This window comes from Argiope bruennichi, chromosome 10, assembly GCF_947563725.1.
Source record: "Argiope bruennichi chromosome 10, qqArgBrue1.1, whole genome shotgun sequence".
Taxonomy (NCBI): Eukaryota; Metazoa; Arthropoda; class Arachnida; order Araneae; family Araneidae; genus Argiope; species Argiope bruennichi.
The window spans coordinates 76,014,283-76,041,292 of record NC_079160.1 but is presented as its reverse complement, the minus strand read 5'-3'; the positions used below and the strand labels follow the sequence as shown (position 1 = coordinate 76,041,292).

The 27,010-nt window shown below is 29.3% G+C and overlaps 1 protein-coding gene across 2 annotated transcripts; it reads right to left on the bottom strand.

The window, feature by feature from the left end:
• Positions 1-321: 321 nt before the first annotated feature.
• On the bottom strand, positions 322-11,442 carry LOC129989098 (uncharacterized). 2 transcript variants are annotated; one of them, XM_056097421.1, is made up of 2 exons: positions 11,198-11,442; positions 322-4,373 (listed from the first exon to the last, which is right to left on the bottom strand). In XM_056097421.1, exon 2 carries the CDS (start codon positions 4,307-4,309, stop codon positions 3,131-3,133), a length of 1,179 nt encoding a protein of 392 aa, XP_055953396.1. In that variant the 5' UTR covers positions 4,310-4,373; positions 11,198-11,442; the 3' UTR covers positions 322-3,130. The 2 variants fall into 2 exon arrangements, with proteins under 2 accessions (XP_055953396.1, XP_055953397.1); XM_056097422.1 differs by lacking the exon at positions 11,198-11,442 and adding an exon at positions 9,893-10,059.
• Between the last annotated feature and the right edge of the window lie 15,568 nt (positions 11,443-27,010).

Genomic DNA, 27,010 nt, shown 5'->3' with positions numbered 1-27,010 from the left:
AGGAAAATTTTTACATTACCTTATTTTATATCTGATGTATGGGTCATTTGATCAATTTCAGTCTACTTCATGTGTAAATACTCTGATCAGTTTCTATAATCATTATGTAAATAGCCTCATAAAACTCTGTCTTGTGTTGTTCAAAAATAAACTGATTGCAAAATGAAAGTTGAGTTCCGAGTCACGAGAGTATACATTAATAATAAATATATTTTCAATTTATAAATAAATTTATTTATCATAGTACAAATGAGAAAATTGTACTTTTTCTTTTTAAATCCATGCATTTTAACATAAGGGTCTAAAAAGACCTAAACAAAATGTAGGTAAACTTTTTATTTTTTAAAACAAATAGGCTTATATAGCAATCACAACAAAAGACGAGTATATTTCACAGAATAACAAACTGACCACATTCATGAAGACACAAAATAATATGCACGTTATTTTAAATTTATTTACAAAATTAAGCAGCATATGGGTAGAAATGGACTTGAGCACAACAGAAGGGCTATATGACAAGGTAGTTATCCGAGCCAGGATCCATTCTCCAAATTTTCATGCCACATTAGCAAAACATCTGTGTCCAATGGATTTACATACATCACACCTTTTTTCAGGTAATTCTTTAGAACAGGATTTCAAACTTGAAACTTTAAGATCTGAAAACTGGGACCTTATCTTAGGTCACCACAGTCCCGTTAAATGAGTAGCTTCAAATACTTATGAGAGTGAAACCTCTGTACTGCCTCAGTAAAAAGAATCGCTTAGTACTATATAGATAAATATATTTTTAATATATTAAAATTTTATTTTCTTAAAAAATATTACAATGAACATTTATATAAAACCAGTAATCAATTGAGCTTATAATTGTATATCCCATTTGAAATTTAAAAAAACTCATACATTTCTTCAAAATTTTAAAAATTACAGCATAAAAAACTATTTAAGACATCAACATAATTATATCAAAAAAGCCAATAATAAAAAAATAATGAAATATTATTTTAGAATAAAATTCCTACATGTAGAATTATGTTTTATTGAATTAAATTGAATCCAGCTTCATCCATACAATTTTTATTAAAATGCATAAAGGAAATATTTTATCTGTAATAAGAAGCTGAGCATTTCTTCGCAGAGAAGATAAGAATCATGTAGCATATTTTATATTGAAAATCATTCAAAATTCTTTGCGATGATATAAATAATTATCTCCAGCCATAAAATAAATAGTGAATGAGATAGTAAATTACTAAATTGATGTGAAGGTGAAATTTTATAAATTTCAATTTTATAAATTTCTTTTTGTCACCATTACACATTTCCAGTAACAAAATGTAACCATAAAATAAATATCATAAATATACATATACATATATTTACATATATTTATATTTATATCCAATCTATAAATAAATGTATTCATCATATTAAAAATGAGAAAATTGTACTTTTTAAATCTAAGCATTTTAACATAAGGGTCCAAACAAAACGAAAAAAAAAAACCTAAATAAAGTATAGGTAAACTTTTTATTTTTTTGACAAATACGCATATACACTAATCACAACAAAAGATGAGTATACTTCACAGAATAACAAACTGACCACATTCATGAAAACACAGAATAACATTCATATTATTTTTAATTTATTTACAAAATTAAGTAGTATTTGGTTAGAAATGAAACACAACAGCAGGGCTATGTGACGAGCTTGTTATCCGAGCCAGAATTCATTCTCCAAATTTTCATGCCACATTAGCGAAACACCTGCGCCCAATGGATTTACATACATCATACCTGTTTTCAGGTGTGACTAGGTAATTCTTGGGGATCAGGATTTTAAACCTGAAACTTTCTGATCAGAAAACTGAGACCTTATCTCAGGTCACCACAGTTCCATTAAATGAGTTGGTTCAAATACTTATGAGAGTAAAACTTCTGTACTCTGCCTCAGTAAAAAGAATCGCTTGGTACTATATAGATAAATATATTTCTAATATTTTAAAATTTCATTTTCTTAAAAAATATTACAATGAACATTTACATAAAACCAGTAATCAACTGAGCTTATAATTGTTTATCCCATTTGAAATTTTTAAAAACTCATACATTTCTTCAAAATTTTAAAAATTACAATATAAAAAAACTATTTAAAAACATCAACATAATTATATCAAAAAAGCCAATAATAAAAAAATAATGAAATATTATTTTAGAATAAAACTCCTACATATAGAATTATGTTTTATTGAATTAAATTGAATCCAGCTTCATCCATACAATTTTTATTAAAATGCATAAAGGAAATATTTTATCTCTAATAAAAAGCAGAGCATTTCTTCCCAAAGATGAGAATCATGTAGTATAATTTATATAGAAAATCATGCAAAAAATTTTGTGATATAAATAAATAAATAAAATTTTGGCCATAAAATAGTGGATCAAATAGTAAAATGCACCATTACTAAATTGAAGTGAAAGTGTAATTTTATAAATTTCCAGAATTAAAATATATTATTATTTATTGAAATGCATAATTAATATCTTTCATTTTTTAAAAACCAAGTACCATAAACACTGCCTTAGACAAGACAAGCCAAAAGATATTTCAAATATAACTTTTAGATATTTATTTTTCTTAATCTGATTTTTAATTTTCACAAAATGAAGGAATTGTTACAATGAAATGGACAGAGAAATGCTTAACACAAACTCCAATGCTGACAGAAATCAGTAATGTTAGTATCATATGTGGTCATGTCTACAAAGTAATATTGTTACAACCTACTATCATGAAATTGAAAACATAATGAAATTCTACTCACTTACGATAATATTTTTAAACCAAATAGTACTTTTAAACTATTATCACACTTTTTAGTGAGATAGAATAAAAAATGATATGTTAAATATAATGTAAAACATTTCTGACATTGTAGGAAAAGATAGTCAATCCAAAAACTCAGATCTTTGAACACTTAACAAAAAAAATGTAGCTTCAAGTTGTAATGGTGTAGATGACATTTTAATGTTTTGGAAGATGAAGGCATTTTTTCATATGCAATAGAAAAATTTGTATAGCATTTTTTGAGAAGGTGATAATCTTATATCGCTGGTTCATCTCAATCAAAGAGATGACCAAACATGTTGGCAAAAAAGCAGTCTACTGACACATTTATTGCATGCTCGAGATCAGGAGGTAATTCATATCTTTTCCTCTTTGGACCTGCCACTTTATAAAATTCACCTTTTTGCTTCTTCCTAATTGAATCGTAATACAATTTAAGTTTGTTGCCGAAAACTGGGCACGCCATTGCTTCTTCCTTCAAGTTATTAGGGCTTCTTTCCCAAAAGTCCATATAAAGTTTGTCATAATCAAAATCCTTCCTGCTCATACTGTATGAGTAAATAACCTCCAGTACTGCTTTAAAAAGAGAAGAATCAATAAAATTCCACAATTTTTCTACTATTTCAAGGAAGAAACTTTGCAGTGGCCAATCCAAATAGAGACAAAGGAGTTTTGGAGTATCCATTTCCAATATTTGCAATTCTTCTTCTTTAGTTGCTCCATACAGACATAACAGGAAATCATCTGGTGTGGTCTGCATTAAAGAGATAAGAAACCTCTCCCTGGCTTTTGGCCGCAAGAAAGGAAAGAAAGCACTGAATCTTGGTGTCGGACTACTCAAAAATTCATCAGGAAAGTCAAGTTGTAATTGAACGGCATATATCCACGGAACCCGATATTTACGACGCATCCTTCTAACCCAAAAACGTGAAACAGGATTATAAGTTGTCAAAGATTTGGCTGCCTTACCAGATCTCTTCATTTCTGCCCACAAAGTGTGTATAGTATTGCCCAAGAAATAGGAGCACGCCAAATCAAACCTCTGTTCGATATTTATTTCTTCCTTCAGAACCAATTGCTGAACTGTCTTAATTCTATCAACTGTTCCATCAGTTTTAAAGAAAAGAAGTTCAGGAAAATCATCTGAAAGTGGATGGTTCATACGCCATTGTGCGACAGCAGAATGCAAGCCCATAATTGTTTCTAATATTCCGAGTCTTAAATGTGAAGGAATGTGAAGTAACTTTTCCTTTGCTTTGTTTACCTTAGGATTTTCAGACCTAGCTTCATTAAATTCTGCAGGACTTGAGCGCTTCATTTCTTCCATGATGATACACCAAGTTGCATTATCAAAGCTTTTGAACAATGGAAAAGCTACCTTTACCAATGAGAAGTGCAAAAGTGATGGCACGAAAGGGACTACAATCTTCGAACCATTAACAGGTGCTTCCATTTTTTTTTAAAGTAAATTCCTAGACAGAATGGAAATTATTTTCAAGCAAGTCCTCTGCAAAATCCTGGAAAAAAAAAAAAAAAAGATCTTATGGATTTCTCATGCAATACAAAATAATGTTTCATGAAATAATCTTTTCCAATCAATTAAAAAAAATTTGACAGTAATCTTAGGTTAAAGCTGTATTATAGTGCATGACAAAAAAGCACATAGTTTACAAATTTTTCTTCTTTTAAAATGTAGCAATTAATATATAAATCTTGCATAAAAATAATGCTATGCATGAAATAAATTGTAGTAACCTCAAAGACCATATTTGATGAAAGAGGGAAAAGTTTCAAAAATATTTTTAAAGTTAAAATATAAAAGCAAATTTTATTTTAAGTAAAGCAAATTATGAATAAATTGTAAACAGTGCCAGATTTTCTAAAAAGTAATTTCCTTTACATGTTTTAGTTCAAAATTCATTAATATGTACAATGTGGTTATTAAAAAGATCATTTTTCTAAACTTGCATTCAAAGCTCCTGGGCATTTCTTCATTTGGAAATTAAATTATACTGAATTTGCAAAATTTTTTGTTATTTTATGCCTAATTAACCATAGTATAAATATGTCAAAATTTCACTCTATACAATCAATATCTATTAATATATCTATCTATCAATTAAAATATATTAACAATTTAGCAAATATTTACAATGGAATGTGGAAATATGTTATTTTTGACCTTTTTTTAAAAAAAAATCTTAATACAATTTTAATTTAAAATTTAATGGAGTTTTGACATTTACCACCATAACTTTCCAAAATATTGAATTAAAAAACGACTGTTACACTATCTTAACATTTGAAAAAGTATATTTTTAACTACATTATAATGCCGTTCAATTTTATACATAATTTTGAAACAATTTTTAATTAAATTTCCTAATAAAACTTTCATTGCAATAAAAATTAACAGTCTTCACTGTTTACAAGAATATTTCATCCAGGATTCTTTCGGTATTGATTAACAAAGTACAATGATAATAATACTGAAAGGATACCTGTCTAATAGACATTTTTAATAATTTATCGAAATTTTGATGTACTAACCAATGACTTAATTTCAAAAGTAAAGGTAGGTTTACACTAAGTCAACTACAAGCCATCCAGCAAAAACTATACAGTAAGAAGTACACGTCCAGTAGAGACAAATACTTACTACAGTCCACTCTTCCAGTGTACGCACAATCTTCTTTCAGACTAAATAATGTCAGTCAATTACAAGTTTCTAAAAACAATTGTGCTTTCAAGGGATTGAGCCATCGAATTGTTATCTCACACATCGGAATAGAGTCTCTATCGCAATAATTATCTCTATAAAATGGATGAATCCATCACAAGCTGTACTTTTAACAGGTAGAAACATTTGAGACAGAGGGGCACCCGGTCAACTTTTAAATGCTGAGCAGTAGCTCAACACTTCCTCCTGTTCAATTGAATCATTTTCCACTAAGCAGGAGGAAAACATTATCATTGCTTTTGTACGTGAATATGGATACCGTTCTTTTTGTTAGAAACAGTGTTATATAATGACTGAAAAAATTTAAAAATCGATTAACTTTAATTTTAAATTTCTCTCTATTAATGTCTATTTTTAAATCACTTTTTTTATGTTTTTGTAAACATCATTATTTTGCAGGTTCTTTTGATGCCTTTCATAAACATCTTATGTAAAATTTTTAGAAATGTATAAATTACATTGTGAATGAAGAAGTTGATATTTAAATTACAAAATATGTTATATGATAATAAAACAAATCATTATCCATTTCATGCATGTTGACTTTTATTTAGTCGTTATACTCCATTTGTGCTAAGTAGTTTTAAAGAAGTACATGTTAAAGTCTTGTAAATAGCAAACCTATAATTTTTAAATAATTTATAGTGATAAACTAAAAGAATTCGTATCTGTAATGTGCATAATGAAATAAATTAAATGACTTATTTAATTTAAGTAACAAATTTATGAGTAGAAAATATATAATCAATACTTAAGGATAAAGATTGTCTTTATTTTTAAAAAATGAGAAAACAATATTAATATCAATCTAAAAAAATAATTTTTTTTGACGTGCTTACTGGGAGAAAAAAAAAAAAAAAAAAAAAAAAAAGAAATTGAAATCACAAAGTTTATTAACTACTCAGGAAAAGCATTAAGATCATACTTCTTTCTTTATTTTTAAACTTCAATTTAAATCTAAAATGATGCTTACTGATAAAAATACAAAAGATGTTATAGCATTTATATCATAGTAGTCTAATAGATTTGGCATGGGTTGAATAATTTATTCCATAATCATGCAGAACCAAACTAATTTTAATTTAATGTTTCTTTCTTTTTTTTTTACTTGAAATTTATTCACAGAAATCTGTGTTGAGTATCATCTATATTTAATACGTTCATTTAAATAATATAATAAATTCTTCTAGATCAACAATATATTTCTGAATGATTATTTATAGATTTAATGTATTATACAATACATGTGTAATATTTGTAAATATTATACAAAAAGTTTGTTCTTCCATGGCGGCAATAAGATATATTAGGACTGCTGACGCTGTGCTTGTACCTTCAACTTGCATATTAATTCATCCTAATTTTAACCTTGCATCCTGTTTAATTCTAATTAAAGATGAGCATACAACAACAGTTTTAAATTTTGTCCATTATCCAAATATGAGAATTAAAGCCCCAACAACAGGAATGATTCAAAGAATATTTATTCAATTTTTAACTACGTTGTGATAAAAAATCTTGCATGATAACTAAAAAAAAATTAATAAATTGTTTAAAGTCAAGTATGCATTAATGTATCAATAATTATCTAAAAAAATTAAGTTAAATATAAATGCAATCTCACAAATATTGATTTTATTGAGTGAAAGAATTTCTATTTTCAGGTTTATGTACACTTATTTTGAGTTTCAGTTACTAAATAGAGTAATACTTATAATTTTGTTTTATGTAAGTGAGGCAACAAATGAGTTTAATTCTTTTTAAAATTAGTTCAATGCAAACAAAGATATTTACATAAATGCTACTGATAACTCTGTGTATTATTTGAATAAATCTCTCTCTCACACATATACACACTATTATAACATATTAGTGTTATATTCTATATATACTAAATCTGTAGAACTTCTGTTTTCAAGAATTGAGAATTTAGCTACAGCTCAATGTTAGTTAATAGATATTTTATTAACTGCAATAACAACAGTATTGTATAAAATTTTAATTGCAATCAACTTATTCAACTTAATTTACAAACAAATCTTAATTTTTCATGGCAATTTTTTTTAGAAATCTAGATAGCAATTCAGTTACACCATTGGCATGGTGTTCCTACTTATTAACAGAAATAGTGCTGCAACCTTCTTAAAACTAAAGCATTTTACAAAAGCATATAATATATTTCATCATTTTACAAACTTCATTTGTGTTGTTTGACTTTAAAGGGGGAAATAAACTTTATACTATGATATTTTAAAAGAACACAATGAAAATAGCCTTTTCCATTTTTTATTATTATTTATGGAAAAATATTTTCCTTTCTATGAAAAAAAAATTATATTTTTGGTAGTTTTGTATGTATTGCAAGACAAAAACAAAATTTTAAAAAAATGCATAATAAGGTTGGAATCAACAATCTAGAAACAAAGTTGTAGCAAGTCTGAAAATGTTAAGAAAATAAAGTAAACAAAAATAATTTGACTAAAACTTGCTTTAAATATTTACATAATAATTGATATTTCTAAAGCAAATTATATGTTTGTTTTCATTACAGTTATCAATCGTTAAGAAAACCAAGATACTGTTCACTCTGATTTGAAAACTCTACGTGCTATTGCATATGCTTCTGATTCATGTATTAAGTAAAGATGGGAGTGAGAGGAAAGACAGATGGCGGAGATGTTTATATTTAGCAATATGGTGAATTTGGATTATGCATGAACTTGGGAGGCATAAAAACTGCAAATTATTCCTATTATTGTCAGGAAAAGATTGCAATTCACAATAAAATACTTTAAAAAAATTTTTTTTTTCACTATAAGAGGTCTACACATTAAATTATGAAGGACAAATGGAAGATTTACATTTTAACAAAATAATTTTTTTTTTAATGTTAAAACTTTTTTTTGTTATTGAATTTTTCAATAACATTTTGAAATTAACAGTGGCAGATAATTTCGGTTACATTTAGTGATACTGTGTAAAATATTTTTCATGACACTCCAGAAACTTTATTTATTTTGCCACTTGGATTAGCCATAATAAAATAGCATAGTAGTAATGACACAATACTCACATACAAGTGGTGGTTTGGGGAATTGAATAAAAAAAGTATCAAATAGAGCAGAAATCAACATTAAAGAATAATCAATTCCCAAAATATGATCATCCTTTCAATTATCATCCCTTAATTAGATAGAATCATTAAAAAGTGATAATTTCAGGATACTGATATGAACAATATGAATGGCTGCTGAATATAGGACTCAATATACTCTCAATTAACATGGAAACCAATGTACATATTCATTTATGGGGTATAGGATAAATATTTATTAAAATAAAATACAAGGATTTTACTTAAAGTAACACCCAAACGCTAACAATAGCATCCTAACCTGATGCATCGAATAAACATATTTAAAATTGGAATCTATATGAATTCACTTAACTGAAAACCAGCTGGACATTTCTTTTATAAGCAATTAGCAATAAAAAAAAAGTATTGTAATGACTAGTGCCCTCTATGAACGAACTCTAAGAAAGACTAGAATGAAAGACGGCATGATGGAGTGATGTGAAAATGGTGTTGTGTGGTAAACGGTGTGTGTGATGTGTTTAAAGGAATATGGCCTCCTGATAACAAATTTAAATGCTGAAACCACTTTATATATGTGTATGTGATGTGTGCACGTAATTACTTATTCAAAAACATATTGCACTAAAAGGTTGTTGACCATTATTGCTCTTAAGAAACGTCACAGTATTAACTATAGTCTGCTATTTATTTACTGTATTAAATATGCAACTGTCTCACAATTTATAATGAAAACATATATGTAGTAATATTTGATTGAGTCGGTTTAACAAAGATTGTCTTTGTATAATATGTGGAATTAAAATATACATAATAACAAGTATTTTCATTACGTACATTGGAAGTAGAATACTTTCTATATAACTTTAAAAAATCATACAATAAAAAAGAAATTGTTCCATATATAACTGAAATAAGATACCAATACTGAAAGTTTTTGTTTACTGGATTGGAATATTTTACTATAATTTACAGCATAAAATTTAAATTAACATTATCAAGTGGATTTTGCAGTAAATAAAGACACACATTTAATGTGCAAGTTACATTTAAAAAATGATAAGCAAGATTTGTATATCTTCTAAAGAATAAAAAAATAATAATATAAAAAAAAATATCATTTATAAATATGGCAAACATAATTAAAATTTGATAAAAATATAAAAATAAAACAAAAGTAGCTACAAGAAGTATTTATTTACCTAAATAGCTTGAACACTATATTTCCATAAATACTACAGTATGTTACTTTTTATAATTAAAAAAAAATTATAAAGATTCAAATTCCAACTGCTTTTGAACAGTTGGTTTATTCTACAATATCTCCTTAGAAATTATGGTACTTTTCCGTTCATCGGGCATAAATGTTGCCAATTGTGAACCAAACGCGAATTTGAAGTAAGAAATTCGGCGGAATTCTACAATATTTGGCGATTTATTTTCTTACGCCCGGCTAACAGATTGTGAACCAAAAGCGAATGTTGCGGCATTCTACATTATTTGGCGATTTTTCGCTTGCGCCCGGCTAATGGAAAAGTACTGCGAATATACATTTAATCATTATTACAATATTTTACATAGATTTTTTTTCTTTTTACAAAATAGTTTCAATTGTATGAACATTTCTAGAATTTATGTAGCTGCAATTGTCTAAAAGAAAATTAATGCAAAACATATAAATTTCCTGGCAATATCTTAAATATGTGTGCTTTTATGATATGAAAACATGATATGGTTTTTGCAAATGGGATATTAATGTCGGACAAAATTGCCTAGATATAAGTATTTTTAAATTGGAATTGCAGAAAATTCAAATTATCAGAAAACATTATACAAATACAAAATATAGTTTTAATTCTGAATCAATAACATCTACTTTTTACTTTAATCATGTTACTGAAAATACTTCTACAGAATGATTATAGTAGAAAAACCATTCTTTATATATAATATATTGGATGCATCATGCATTTTGTATGACAAATGGTTTAAAATTCAATCTTTCAATAATCAAAATTTATATTACAGAATTAAAATGTTCTTGCACCATAACTTAAAATCACGCACCATAACTTAAATAAAGATGCAAAGATAAAGATTCATACAATGATATAAACATGTTTCAAGGGGAACATCTCTTCTTTCTGCAGTAACAATGGCCATTAAATGTTAATGAAAAATATGTTTTCACATTATTCGTATTTTTTTTTTTTATTTTTTTTGTACAGGTATATAAGTTTCTGCAGTAACAATGGCCATTAAATGTTAATGAAAAATATGTTTTCACATTATTCGTAATTTTTTTTTTTTTTTGTACAGGTATATAAGTTAAGACATTACTAGAAAATTTTTTGCCTACAGAAATTAGTATATCACTAGTTTTGAAGATAATATATCAACAGAAATATTCGTCATGCCATAAATTACTCTTAAATGTAGTTCAAGATTCCTTAATATCAGAACCCTGTAAAAACAGCATTAGAAGTAGATATAAAACAAATTATTACCAAAGATGTCCTCGCTTTATATCCTGGGCCCCCCGTTTAAAACCACATCGCATAGAATTGACGATTGGGTCGGGCCAGTAGTGAAATAATCGAGCTAATTTATCGCCACACCGTTTCGATAAAAACAATTTTTCACACCTAACAGACTAAGCGTTGAGATACAACTCTAGGTGTAAATGGCACTTATCCTTAAAGCTCCTCTCCTCACCCTCAAACCGCCGAAATGTATGGTTTGCGATGGATTTGCCCATCTCCTACTGTGGTCACGTGATCTGCTTGAGGTAAGCTAGGTCTTCCATTGCGCGCCATAGTTGTTAATGCTTCTTTACGCGTAGCGTCTCTTGTGCATAGGCTTTGTCAAATAGTTCTTAATTTTTTTCGCTTAATTTGCGATTTTATACTTCCGCTTTAGTATAAAATTTCATTTAGGAATGATATCGTTGAAAAAGAATATTAAAGAAGTAGAATAATTCAAGCTAAATAATATGCATAGCATAAAATAAAAAATATATATATCGTTTACTTTTTAACTTTCTTGTGCTTTGGAGCTCCAAGTAATTAGTAAATTAATTGCATATATAATTTTTAAAAATTATAAGTTATAATAATTACTTAATTGAAATACACTTTATTACTAGTTACATTTGGCTACGCGTTGCTATGACATAATCCGATTAAATGGAAAAGGAAGAAAAAAGAAAACTCGTTTTTTTTAACATGTTTAAATTCACAATGCTTGCGGGTATGCAATATTTTTTTTTTCATTGTCTGTGCTGATATAGAAACTACCAGACTCTAGAATATGCAACAGTGTTTATGTGAGAAGTAAGCTATGCCTAGATCTGAATCACACAATTCTAAGGATTGGTCCTGGGCTTTGTTGCTAGTGGACACCAGTTGTTGTTGTTATTTCTTATGGCACTTGTCATAGACAAGCCCGCTGATGAAGTCAACGATTTTAAGCCAAGAGAGCGCCTTTGGTTTAGAGTCTTAGTTATTCATGCGTCACATTCGCTTGCACAACCCCTTTTTACAAGGCGGCACATTCACTCACCTCACAGATAGATGAACAACCATGCCCGAACCGGGACGGCATGAATATGTCGGATCAGTTACACCATAGGTTCCCAAAGTGGTCCAGGTGGACCCCCAGGGGTCAGAACCAGCCTGACCCCCAGGGGTCAGGGAACCAGCAGATTGAACATCACAGTACGGGGAGATTTGAGATTACTTCTTACAAAACTGAAGCCAAATATTGATATTTTGCTGTCAATTCATCAAGTACATCCGTCTCATTAAAAGTATGACTATTTTTTATTGTTAATTTACATTTCAAAGTTCATTGTTGATTTTTTGTCAATTGTTGATTGTTTGTAATAATAAATGTTTATAATTTTGTATACCCACGAGTATTATTTTAATAAATAGGACACAAGAAAATGTGCTACTTTTTTTTTCTTCTTAACACCCCCAATTTAGGGTGATATTTTTAAGTAGTTTTGGGAATACAGTAGAAATGTAGCAGCAGGGGGTCTACCGAAAATAGTAAAACTTTGAAAGTGGTCCCCGAGAAAAAAAAGTTTGGGAACCTCTGAGTTACATACTTACCCTCTCTTTTGAATATACAAAAAAAAAAAAAATCAATAAAGTAGGTAGAACACAAATGATTTAAATCTCCATTTTTTTTTAAGAATGCAAAATAATTATAATATTCAGTTAGGAGATAAATATATTTTCAGCAATGTAAAAAAAAATATTTATGTTCAAAAACTTTATATTTTAGATGAAGCAACACATAAAGACAGAAATTAAATTCAAATTATTTCAATTGTTAATTTTAACGGCAAGTATATATACACATTTAATAAAAGAAAAGCAGATATTGCAATTAAATTTGCGCAAGTACTGAAAAAGGATTAGATTTAAGAATTCTTAACCATAAAAATAACATTCTGAGAATCAGAAATAAAATTGCACATTTTATACGATTTGAAGATGGTATAAGCTGAATCGTTACTTTGAAAAAAAAATAATAATAAATCTATCAGAACAGTTTATCATAATACCAAAATACCATACAACTGAAAAAAAGAAAACATATTTAATACTTGTTTAGATTAATCATTTTGAAAGCTACTGAGCTTATGAATACTTATTGAGACTTGGCGCATCACTCAAGGGCACATAAAATGGTATCATAAAACGAGAACAGACAGTTTTGGTTTCGGTTCACAAACTTACGGACCAAGAATGTGTCAAGTACGATAAATTACTTCGTGCTTAATTAAAATACAGAAATACAACAACAACTTGAAATTCACTATATAGAATATAGTGAATTTATATTATATTCTTTAATATTTAAAAGATATATTATTACGCACTTTCAATGATTGAGATCAAATAACAAAACAATACAGATATTTCAATATGTAAACTAGCAACAATGAATAGACTATAAAAACAGAACTTGGAAATTATTAAATACTAGCTGCCTTTGGCGACCAGCCGGTTCGCCAATCTTAATGTTCGTTAAAATTTTAATAATTAAATATTTTATGCAATTCCAACTTTAATAGATTCTTCAGCAAAATATTTTAAAACTTCAAATTTTGATAGTCATATATTATAAATATTATAAAGGCCTTCAGTCATAACGTGATATGTATCTCTCTAATTTTCTGTTACCCCTCGTAGAATTTATGCTTTAAATTAAAGTGTAAAGGATTAATCTGCAATTAATATAATAATATTTTTTACTGAAACAAAGCATTTTTTTTAATAATATGATTACTGATAATAGAGTCACTGAGCGTTTAAACTTTATGGGCACTAAAGAATATCTTTCTTAATTTATGTAATATCTCAAGAATTTGTCAACAAAATTTTCTCAGATTCATCATGAATGGATCGATTCATTAACAATGTTTCATTTTAAATGCATCAAACACTCAGAAAATAAAATGAATCGTTTAAAATAATCTGTCGAAAACAGGTTAAAAAAAACTACTTAAAAAACGATGTACTTAAAACTATAAGCATATATAAAAAATATATATAATTAACATAAATACAATTTAATTACAAAAGCATGCAACTAACCTAAAAATAATTTAAATCATTGAAAACAGGTTAAAAAAACTACTTAAAAAACGATGTACTTAAAACTATAAGCATATACAAAAAATATATAACTAACATAAATACAATTTACTTACAAAAGCATGCAACTAACCTAAAAATAATTTAAATCATCCGTTGAAAGTGGTTGTCATGACAACAATCAGAACAATGTGCATGCGTGAATTTTCTTCGCCAGTTAGGTAACGCAAATGCGTGAATTTTTCTACGCCAATTAGGGTAACGCTAGGCAGATTATACATTTTTAATTTCCTTTATTCTGTGTTATTTTAATTCAAAAGTACTTCAGAATGAATCTGAAACATAGATTAATTAACAATGTTTAATTTTAAATGCATAAAACATTAAGAAAATAAACAGAATCGTTTAAAACAATCCGCCGAAAAATATTAACCCTAGCCTCATTACTGTTGGGAGAAAAAAGAAACGGAAGCCTTACTCATTTGGCGGTGGGGGAAATGGAAGATTTTTTTTGGCGGAAAGGTTGGCGGTGGGGAAAATGGAAGATTTTTTTGGCGGGAAAGTTAGTTTTTAATTAATAATTAAAATTCTAATTAAAATTTCAAAAAAAGGGACCCCAGGTGCACATTCCCGACCTCTAAGGTATACATGTACTAAATTTGATAGCTGTATGTCAAATGACCTGGCCTGTAGAGCGCCAACACACACACACACATTGAGCTTTATTATAAGTATAGATTAAACAGTATGAAAACATTTCACTGAAGACGAAACATTTTGGTGTATTCAAACATGAAAGAATGTTGCTAGAATGTATTTCAACGAAACAAATGCTGGATGTTATTCAAGTTAAACAACAACAACAACAAAAAAAAAAAAGGCACAAGTGTTAACAAAACTTGTCTGAGAACAGGTACGGACAGGAACCACCAAAACAAAAGTGATGAATTTTTCCGTGCTGTAAATTTGAAAAACAGAAACACACTTTCTTCACTGGATTTAAATGCAGATTTTTGCTGGAGATGCGCAAATAATAAATTATACTCGGTACAGGAGCCGACGTCCCGTACGAGTTAGGATTTAAAACTGTATTCTGGAATACTCCTTAGGACATCAAGGAAGCGAAGATGGCAGACGCTGATTCATTTTTGAGGACTGATGTCTGGAACACAATGATGAGCAGTTCTCGGGATGAGAAAAATGACATGTGTCAGGACGACACGTTCTCGGGATGAGAAAAATGACATGTGTCAGGACGACACGTTTTCGGGATGAGAAAACTGATGACATGTGTCAGGATGACACGTTTCATAATTTGCTGCGGGCGGGAAAATTTTCTTGCGATTTCACTTTCGTTTCATCATTTCACTGGAACACAATGATGAACCATTCCCGGGATGGGAAAAATTATTTTGTGTCAGGACGACACGTTTCACCATTTGCATCATGGGGCGGGAAAATTTTCTTGTGATCGTCGGGACGACTTCACTTCCGTTTCATCAGAAATTCTTTTTCGTCGGGCCCCACGTTGGGCGCCAATGTGGTGGTATGTAGATTATTATGATCCCGTGCAGGAAGCAACAGGACGAATGTTTTTAGGAACATTTATTTTAATAATCACATTCACACACTAAACAAGCACAAACACAAAGACAAGGCATTCACGCGAGCGGCTTCATAGTTCAGCATCACATCGCATTCTAATTACAATCGCAATGCACGATGGGATGGCCTAATCAGGCATCGCCATCTAGTATCCAAAAGAAGATAAGAGTAATGCAACTGCTACACTTAATAAATATATCATTTTTTTTCTTGAATTTAATTTTAAAAAAAAAGAAGCTTATCCAATTTAACTAATAGGAATGGTCTTTCCGCTACTTTCCAGTATGCTCACTAATATAGATATCATCCCCTCCCACATAAAAATAGTGGATAATGGGCAATACTTTCAATGCCACAAGTAGTCAGATTTTATTTCCAGACACCCGCATACGAGTTTTGTGCTTCATAGTACGGTGAAGAAAACCCTATATGTACTGTGAAAGCTTTTTTTCCAACCGAAATCAGTTTTAATATCACGATTACATATCAAATTTCATTGATCTGTAACGGATTTAGATATGCGAGGATAGAACCTGGGACCTTGTGGTTCGCAGTCCAGTAACATAACCATGATACTAAAGCAATTGCTCGTGTAGCGTAGTTGTTAACTGGCTTATATGCTTTCACTACAGACTCTCCCTCCAGTGAGTCGGAGGTGAGACGAACGATATGGCTGTTGAGTGGTGTTGTATTAGCTGTTGATTCTAATGCGCCTGTACCCATTTGAGTAACGCCAAGCGTTATGGCGAGCGTGTGTGGGTGAGTGGTTGCTGATGCTGTTGCTGCGTCAAATGAGTCTAACGACTTTGGTTTGCTGTGGGTAGATGGCGCCACAACAGCTGTACGAAGGTTGAAGGTTCATCGTCCGAGGTCACCAATGTGGCGGCTTGGAATGTGCGAGGATAGAACCTGGGATCTTGTGGTTCTCAGTCCAGTAACATGACCATGATACAAAAGCAATTGCTCGTGTAGTGTAGTTGTTAACTGGCTTATATGCTTTCACTACAGATCTAAGTCGTTGTGTCTTTACATTATCATACTTACATGTATGCAAAAGTACAGACCAACAAATGATCAACTCTTTGACGGATTTAATTCAAAATTAGATAAGTATCTAATTTTAGATGCAAAGCAGTACACCAATTTTATTTGTATAGCTATTTATTGTCTATCGCGCTCACTTGTCCTCGAATTGCCAGACAGTCTTCATGTCAATAGAGCTGATAAAAATCGACAAATTTGTTGTAAAGACATGCAACCAAATTTCATTTCTCTTTGCATACTTCGTTATACTAGTCAGTAAAAATGAGCTTGATATCATAAATGATAAATTTCAAATCCCATGTTCAAACTTTCAGGAAAATATACAATGAGGTTTTCGAAGTCCAATGTTCACTCGCATGTAGAAATCTTAGACTTTCTCTCGACGACGAATAGGTCTGCATCCCATTCATTCTGCGTGCCCCATCTGGGCTTTCATAGCCAAAAAAGAACTGAACTTGAATTATAGTTCAGGTTTCAGCGAAATGCAGAGATAGGAAAAACCTTAAAGGTTCCCCCATTCGACAATTCAAGCTCAGATTGGCAGAAAACATCCTTAACAATTTGTACAATAGAAGTAGCCCAGCAACAGGCAAATTTCCCCTTTTTGATCCAGGTGAAGTTTCTGACAAAAGAAGGCCCATCTGCGCTCTCAATCTCTACAGACCATGTGCTCTCCCCTATCTTTTGTATTTATCTTGCTGGCATTACTCAAAGAAGCGGAAAATGCATATATTTACATCTTTACATAGATCGCTTTATCACCTTTGCTGCTGTTTCTAGCTCATGATAAATTACTTCTGTAAAAAGGAACTTTTACTGTAACAATGCATTTTGTTTTAAATTTGCATTGTTTAAGTTTTTTTTTTCCCCTTCACCCGTGATTAAAAGCTTGAAGTACATCGATACAATTATGATTATACGAATAATTATAATACATTTAATTGTAGGAATAATTATTGTATAGATAATTATGGGAATAATTATTCTATAGGAGAATAATTATTATGAATTATTAATAATTATTATTATGAATTATTAATAATTATTATTATGAATTATTAATAATTATTATTATGAATTATTAATAATTATTATTATGAATTATTATGAGAATAATTATTCTTATAAATAATAATTATCTATTATCATTTATAATCAAATGTTATAATGTATATCTTAATAACAAAAATTTATATTAGGTTTTTTTATTATTTTTAAAACCGAACAAAAATTAAAAACTGTAATAATATATTTAAATGCAATTTATAAAAAATAATTATTATATTTAAAAGTCAGAATAGATATAGGCTTAATTTTCGCATTCGTTCTAAAAAGTTTAAAATTCTTTTCAAAAAAAAAAAAAAAAAAGAACAGCGCTTTAATTCGATAAAATAAAAAATATTTGACAAATCAGAATGTTAATGTGACAGGTCAAATGAAAAATAACAGCGAACATTTTAAAAGTCACTTATAATCTGTTGTCATCTTTGTAAGCATCAAATCTTTAAAAAAAATAATAACAATGTATTTCATTCGAAAACTTGTGTACTATTTTGTAATAAAATATTCTTGCTTATCAAAAGAAATTTTTATAAAATTGAAATTCTTATTATTCTTCTTATATTTGTAAGAAGTTATTAATTTCGACATTCAAGAAGAAGAAGGTTGAAATATTTTGTTGATTTTAGTTTTATTATTAACGTCCCGTTTTTTAAAAATAAACACTACGGCTATTTTGGGGCAGCCTTCGTAATTTTGAACCATGAGAAGATGACGCAGACGACACCTGAGCTGGCACCCATTCCCTCTCCAAACTTCCGCACCACACTAGCGGAAGGACGTTTGGCCCCGACGGATTTAACGTGCACCAGACCAGCTAACACGACGGTTCTTCTATGGAATCGGGCCTGGAACTTAAAACCCTCCTTTTCCGAAGTCGAGACCTTACCACCAGGTCACCGTGGCCTACATTTTTTTGTTGAAAGATTGTAATTTATTATTTTTAAATTTTAGTTGATGCTTTTCTGTCTTTCATATAAAAGTGAAAAATTAAAAATGTATGAATTTATACAGATAAAAATAGTGTTATAATAAAATAAAATCTAATATAAAATCTAAATTATTAATCAATACTTCATGAATCATTAAAATTATTTTAAATTGTTAGTTTTCACATATGTATAGAATAAATGTAAGATATTTTTGCACCCAAAAATTAGTATTAAATCTATTATTTAATAATGTTTTAATGCTTCAATTGTTTTTATTCCATTTATGATGATTATAAACAGTGTTGTAATAATTGCAAATACGACAGATTAATGTTATAAAATTTGAATCTTTTGTAAAAAATCTCATAATGCATAAACAAACAATAATAAATACTAAATAAACAAAATTGATCCTTTTCTCTTTACAAAATGTAGAGCTCATTTTGAATTAATTATAAGTAAGTATGTTTGCAAAATTAAATAATTATAATCCTACAAAATATTTATTAAGAAAAAAAATTTTTCCATTCTTCATTGGCTTCTTATATTCAATAAGTATAATTCTATGAGCTAATTACTAAAAAAATTAACTTGCCACAAGAACAGAAACTCACTTCCAGGGGAGACAGTGTATCAGGCATTTTTGGGAATTTTTCACGAAGAGTTATGAATTTTTTTAGGTATATGTATTAAAAAATAAATAAGTCAAATTTCCTTTTTTAAACATTTGAAGCGAAATATAATTTTTTAAAAATTAAAAGATGATGCATAACTTTTTAAAATTTCAAAATATTCCAGCCGACACATTTTTTTAATTTTTTTTCTATTATTTTTTTTCTCCATATTACTCAATATAAATTTATTTAGGATAAAACTGCGTATGATTTTATAATTTCAATTAAATGTTAGGTTTTTAGAAATATTTTTATCTATACTTACTGAATTCTCATAAGAATTTTATGTTTTTCGAAACTAAAATTGACTTTTAACTATCTAAAAAATCTCGAAATATAAAATGCATATGTTATTTTCTTTTAATGTTTATTATCAATTCTATTTAATTTTTTCAAAAATTAAGGCACTTGGAACGTTTCAAAGATATATAAATCTAATTATAATATCATTTTGAGGAATGCAATTAAAATGTGCTTTTTTAATTTTGACCTTTGAAATATTTATTTTATTGAGCAATATATCTTATGAAACTATTTTAGTTGAATATAAACATATATTTCTGTGAGGATACGATAAAAATAAAATATTATGTTTATGCCGATTTTTGCTTATTTCAGTGATCACTGTCCCCTTATAAAAGTAGCGACTATAAATAATATATTATGGCACAGAAATGCAATTTTTAACTGTTATTTGATATTTTTCGTAACCTTTGAAATTTTTTTAATATATTCTCACATTACAACAAGGCGGAAAGTAATAACCGATAAAGAAATGCAAAATTAGTTGCATTTGAGTGACAAATAAAAAGCGAAGCAATGCCCGGGTATTACTTTTTTGTTCATTTTGGCATCTTTTTCCGTTTAAATCTAACGCTATAAAGAAATTGGAGCAAAGCTTCCTTTCTTCTTTTGAAGTTCATTGTTTCTTTAAAAAATGGAAGAAATTTATTCAAAGGAGGGACTTTTCTTTCCTTGGCTTAGTTTAGTTTATTTATATTAACCAGGGCGACCGCGTGGGTATTAGGCGCCCTTGTTCAAATGGAAATTTGGCGCCCCTTTATGGGGTTCTGTTGCACTGCTGCAAATTATATGTGCTGCATCAGATGATTTTCTCTCAATATACATTTATGTCCTTTATGTCCTTTGCTACTAAATAAAGATTCAGATAACGGAACTAATTTAACTAAAATTTTAGATTTTTTTTTTTTTTTTTTGCAGAAAATTTATTTCTGAGAATTTAATGTGAAATTTTTTCTTCATTTTGCTGATTCAAAATATTTAAGTAAATTAAACCAATATTAATACAAATTACTAAAAAGCATTTGTTATAAGCAATAGAAATATTGAAAACATCTCAGGTACATTATAAACTTTAATGAAAAAAAGCTATTATTAGTATTAAAATTATTAGTAATTTTTTTTCGATTATTTGGAATTTGTAATTGTATATCAGAAATAGATAAATCAAATTCTGCCCAATTAAGGGTAAGATTTTTCTGGGTTATATAGAGATAAATAAAAAGTTGCTTCTTGAATTATTTTGTTAATTTCAAAGATAAAAGTTTTTCTTAATGAATTGTTTCTTTTTATGAATTTTTACTGCTATGAAAATAATACTAATAATATATTTAGATTGTTCATTTACCTCTAAATGATAATCCTATTTTTTGGAGCAATTATAAACAAAAAACGATTTGAAAACAATTAATAACAGTACTTTGCATTCGAAGCAATTCACAGAATGTATGCTCTTTATGAGCAGCGACTACGCATATGATTAAAAATAAAGGTATTTCCTGTTAATTCAAGAGCACACAATGCACGGTGGCGCCGCCACCATCATAAAAAAAAAAAAGCAAACTAAACAACAACGTTGAGCCGCAACAGCTTCACAGCACGTAAAGAATAAATATATGCCGATACAAAACATTCCCAATTTCTGTTGTTACATGTTACAAATTCTTAGATTTTTAACACGTTCCGTGTGGTAGCGCGAACTCCACACGGAACGTGTTTTTATTGTTTGTATCGGCAATCAAATTTTGTTTTACACAAAAGAAAACAACCCGCAGAAAGGAAAACAAAAGTAAAATAATATTAAAATATAAAATAAAATCTCATTTTATTGCTTAGAATATATAAAACATGCAAAATTGCAAGCGTATAATTAACAACTTTATTTTAAGTAACATTAAATTAAAAAACTATAAGTACTATAAATTTTGGCGCCCCCCTGGCCCAGGCGCCCTTGTGCGGTGAACAATTTTGTCACCCCCACGCGGCGGCCCTGATATTAACATCCTGTTTTAAAGCAACACTAGGGCTATTTTCGGACGGCCCTCGTAATTTTAAACCGTGGTCAAATGAAGAGGATGACACCTGAGCTGGTACCCCCTCTCCAACATTTCAAACCACACCAGCGGGATGGCGTTTGGACCAACGGATTTAAATTGTACCAGACCCGCTTACACGACGGTTCGGTGGAATCGGGTTTCAAATCTGAGGCCTTCTAGCTCCGAAGTCGAGACCTTACCACCAGGCCACAGCGACCCTTGTTTCCTTGCCATAAGAATCATACAAAGTTTACCTCATAACGCTGTAGTAAAATTCATCAATCAATGTTTTTTTCCAAAAAAGATTCATGAAAAATTTGAATTTCGGTCATTTGCTTCTTAACGAATCATTTAACGGCACAAACAGAAACATCAGCAATTGAGCTGGCGCATTTCGTAGGATGTGTGACAGGAATAAATAATTCCCTGTTACCGGTTTCTTGGGGTCACAGTGTTTGATGATGATATATAAAATATTATTTAAGCCATTCTTCAAGGCGTTATTACCTTTTGAAGTTATCTATAAGCAATCACTATACAATTACCAATTATAATGGTCCAAAACCACATGAGAAACACACACGCAGAAAAAAAAATTGAAAGTAAAACCATTTAATAAAATAGAAATCAGAGTCATAGAATTCAGGAAAAGCGCTCATTTTTCTGTTATCAACCCTTAGTGGAGTCAAAAAGTGGTGGTCTCAGAATCCTGAAACGAGTAGTAGTTAAAAGCTTCTGATTACAAAAGATAAAAAATTTTAAATAACCTGTTTACAAATCATTTTATTAAAAACACAATTGGAAAGAATATCTCCTCTTATTTTGGTGCTTTATAAAAAACAATCTTTAGTATTTGTCCTTATAACAGTGCATAGTAACTAGGTGAATTGGAAGTAAAATGATGTACACAATATAATGCACACAACAATACAATACATAAAAGATTAATTCAAAGTAGTGAATTCGCTCACCTACTATTAAAAATTAGAGTTTTAATTAGTTTTATTATTGTGCCATTTTAAAGCAATACTAGGGCTATTTTTAAACGGACCTTGTAATTTTGAACTGCGATCAGATGAGAAGGGCGACATCTGAGTTGGCACCTCCCTCCTCCATGTCTTCACACCACACCAGCGGAAGGACGTTTGGCCTCGACGGATTTAACGTGCACCAGAACTGCTTACAGAAGGTTCTTCACTGAAATCGAGTCATGAACCTGAAACCCTCCGGTTCCGAAGCCTTACACCCAGGCCACTGCGGCAAAAAAAAAAAAAAAAAAAAAAGTTGCATTAATTTCATATAGTGAAGTATAAGAACGAAACGAAACAGGTTGTGTGCCATGTATTAGAATTCGTACACATGAAAGAAATATGTAAATAATTATGTGCTTGTGCCCACGTCCAGAAAATAAAAAAGATAATAAAATAGAGAATGTTCAACCGTTATTGGATTAATGATTTATGTTTAGTGGAGTAACTCATTTGAAATAACTTAATTCTTTTGATTTAGAATTTCCGGAAAGACAGGTAAGATTAAATTTTCTCTTATATATAGATATTTTGAATTTGGAGCCTAGAAATCCCAAAATCTGGTATTCCTGCTGGGATTTACATACTATATGGAATTTACATAAATAGATTCAGAATTCGAGGTATTTAGAATTAGAATTTAGGTATTATTAGAAATGGATGTCGAAAGCAATAAAAAGTCAAGAACTCCTACGAAGAATAGTTTTACGAGAGCCTTAAATAAAGATTCTGAAACAGAAAGTAGATAAGTTATCTTGGCGGCACAGATAGTTCTTTTAGAACAAAATTTAAAGAATTACACGATTTAAATACAAAGATTTTAGCTATTTTGTAAAGCGATAGAACATGCATGGAAGAAAACTTTGATTTGGATTATGAAATAATAATTACTGATGAAAGTAAGATTATTTAGGAACAAAAACGAAACTAGAGAAGATTAAAAACGTTAGAAAAACAAAACAAGATGTTGCTGTAATAAAAGAATCTGTTGATAATATTCATATTAAATTTAAACTTCGGGAGTTGGAATTCAAATATTTTAATGGAAACATTAAGGAATGGCTCCAATGGTGTGGAGGAGGCAGTTTAAAAAGGTTCATGAAGACGAAGATAATATAGACGATAATAAATTTCAGCATTTGCTGCAAACAACACAGATGTATGTATTCGCCAACAAGACAGTAGAATCTTTCCTGTCAACAAGAAAAAATTATGTTGGAACTGTCAAATGCTTAAAACTGCACTTTGAAAAGAAATGATTTACAGATAGAAGTTTCAGAAAACTTCTTTCCGTTCATAAATAACACGAATCCTCAAGGTCAAAAGTATTCTGAAGCAAGATTTAGAGCATTAAATTCATTAGGAGTAGTAAAGATAACTTTTCAGCTATATTGCTTTATCCCCTTGTAGAGTTTTGTTTACTAAGCGATTTATTAAGAATTTACGAACGTAATCAAACTGAATTAAATTGCAGCAGAAAGTTCAGGAAGTGATAGGCTGACTCATCTCTTGAATGTTCTTAAAAAGGAAATCGAATCGGAACAAAAATTGATTACTGCACGTTCTTCTTTCGATTTAGAAAAACATAATAAAAAAAACCGATGAATCATAATATTCGTTAAAAAAATAGGCCATCTGGTTTTGATTTATTTAATAATTCGAGAAGAAATTCATATCCGGTTGATTAAAAAAATAAAGAATGCGCTTTTTGCGATAAATCGCATATGACTCAAGATAGTAAGTTTGAGAAGGACCAAAAAAAGAAGGAAATTTTTTTAAATCACAGAATTAATTTACAGTGCTTGGATTCTAAACTCAGACATATTGCTCGTTACAATTAATTATTATAAATGCAATGGAAAACATTTGTCTATCATGTGTAATATGCATGATGAATGTACGTATAATAAAAATAATGAAAAAAAGTTCGGAAGAAAATATTATTACAGATAGTTCTTTATTAATAACGTTGTAGATGAACTTACGTTAAGTTCATCTACAAATATTAGTAGTTCAAATTCGTGAGAACAGTGAAACTATATTAATTCGTTGTCTCTATGATGTAAGGTCTCAAAAACTCTACATAATCAAAATACGCGCAGAAAGAATGAATTATGAAGTTATCAGTGAGGAATCTATTTTGCATTCTTTATTTAGTAGTGTTGAAAAAGCGGAAAATCATAAAAACTATTCGGTAAGCTTGAAGCGGTATGAGATGCGCTAGGATAGAATTTGGGTCCTTTTGGTTAGCAGTCGAATAACTTAACAATTATACCAAAACAGCTGTTAGGGTAGAAGCGCTGTTACTGGTTTATATGCTATTTACCACAAACTTAAGTATTGTAATTTTGAAGTGTTATATCAAGAAATGATTTGTTCCGATATTTCTAGAGTAAAATTGTCTCCCTATGTGAGAGACTTAAATCTAACAGAATATTTTTTAACTGATATAGTGCATGCTTATGATGACCAATTATTGTATCGTCTTCTCCATTAAAGATTCATTTGTTAAGTGGGGCTGACTTCTCAGGTAAACTATTCACAGGAGAGATAGATTATAACTAGCCATATAAGCAATCAATAAGCAATTTTGAATTAAAATAAAATTATATGGTCGGAAACAGCACGATTATAATATGAAGTGGGGAAAAAAAGTATCTAATAGGGCAGAAATCAATGAATGTCAAAGAATGAAAAATTCTTGAAATCAGCGACTCACCCCATAGAGAGATAAAATCGTCGAAAAATGGTATTCAGGGGATACTGAAACGAACAGTAGACAAGTGATAGATAATTATGCAATTCTACTTACTGATACTTCATGGTTGATAAGATCACATCAAAAGAGGTTGAATTAATGACATTTAAATTAATGATATCTGTCCCTCAAATGATTTTAGTTTTGTAAAGTGCTCAGAAATTAACTGTATATTCGGATAATACTGTGTAGTGGCCAGTAGCAACGGCCATTCACTCACTCACACACATACACACACGCTCACATATAGGTATAATTAAAATCGATAAATTAACATAATTTATCTTCAATCTATGTTAGGTATCGAATATAAGTGCAGATTAATATAGAATTTAAAATAAATTTCGGGTAGGTGTATAGCATACTGATATTTTGTAATTATACTGCTATTTTGAGATTTTTTAAGCTTAAATTAAAGTGCAAATTATTAACCAATTCTAATATTTTTAAGAATACTTCGTAAGTCGTAAATCAACAGCTCCATAGTAAAGAAAAATGTTACGTACAGTTCACTAATTTTAGGAGAAGAACAACAAGCATTTTCATTCTCTAAATTATTTTGCAAACATATTAATAATTATTTCTGCATCCAGTTATAAGAACATAAGATTTCAAATTCTCCTCAGATGATGAATTTCATAATGATCTTCAGCTATGAAAATGTTCTTTTACTGTGATTGATAGTGTGCAGACGATTTTGTAAAATTCACGAAGGTTGTCATGTGATTTATCATGATGCCTGTTTGACGCTAAAGTCATTAATATGTAAGGGTCCAATTTTAAAAGTTTTTTCAACTAGGATTCATTACGTTTCCTTAAGAAATTTCAGATGATATCAGTTTAATTTTCACTCTGTTTTGTTCTTAATTTCGGCAATTTTTTAAAAAATGTTCTATGCCTAATTTTCTACAATGAAATATGAAACTTAATGAAAACCTTATCAATTTCATTTCTTCAACATATCGGTAGTTCTAACATAGTTTTTCTGTGTAAAGAAAAAAAAAAAAAAAATACATGTTTAAAATGCATTTAAAATTTTGTAATATAAAACTGTCATTTATTGTAATAAAACGAGTCCATTTTCATGGTTTCAATAGTTTTTTTAGTTAATTTTCTTTTACTTTCTCGTACATATAGTAGAGTAATCGTCAAAAAATTCGAACTAGCGATTTTGACGAATCTCCATGTTTTAGATCTCCGTGAGTTCGAAAAACACATTTTGGAAAATTTCCATCTGTGACAAAGATAACTCAAAAACGCTTTGAGCCAGACTGG

Excerpts from the sequence above, each read along its gene's own strand:
- LOC129989098 (XM_056097421.1), bottom strand. The coding sequence starts at position 4,309 with ATGGAAGCACCTGTTAATGGTTCGAAGATTGTAGTCCCTTTCGTGCCA.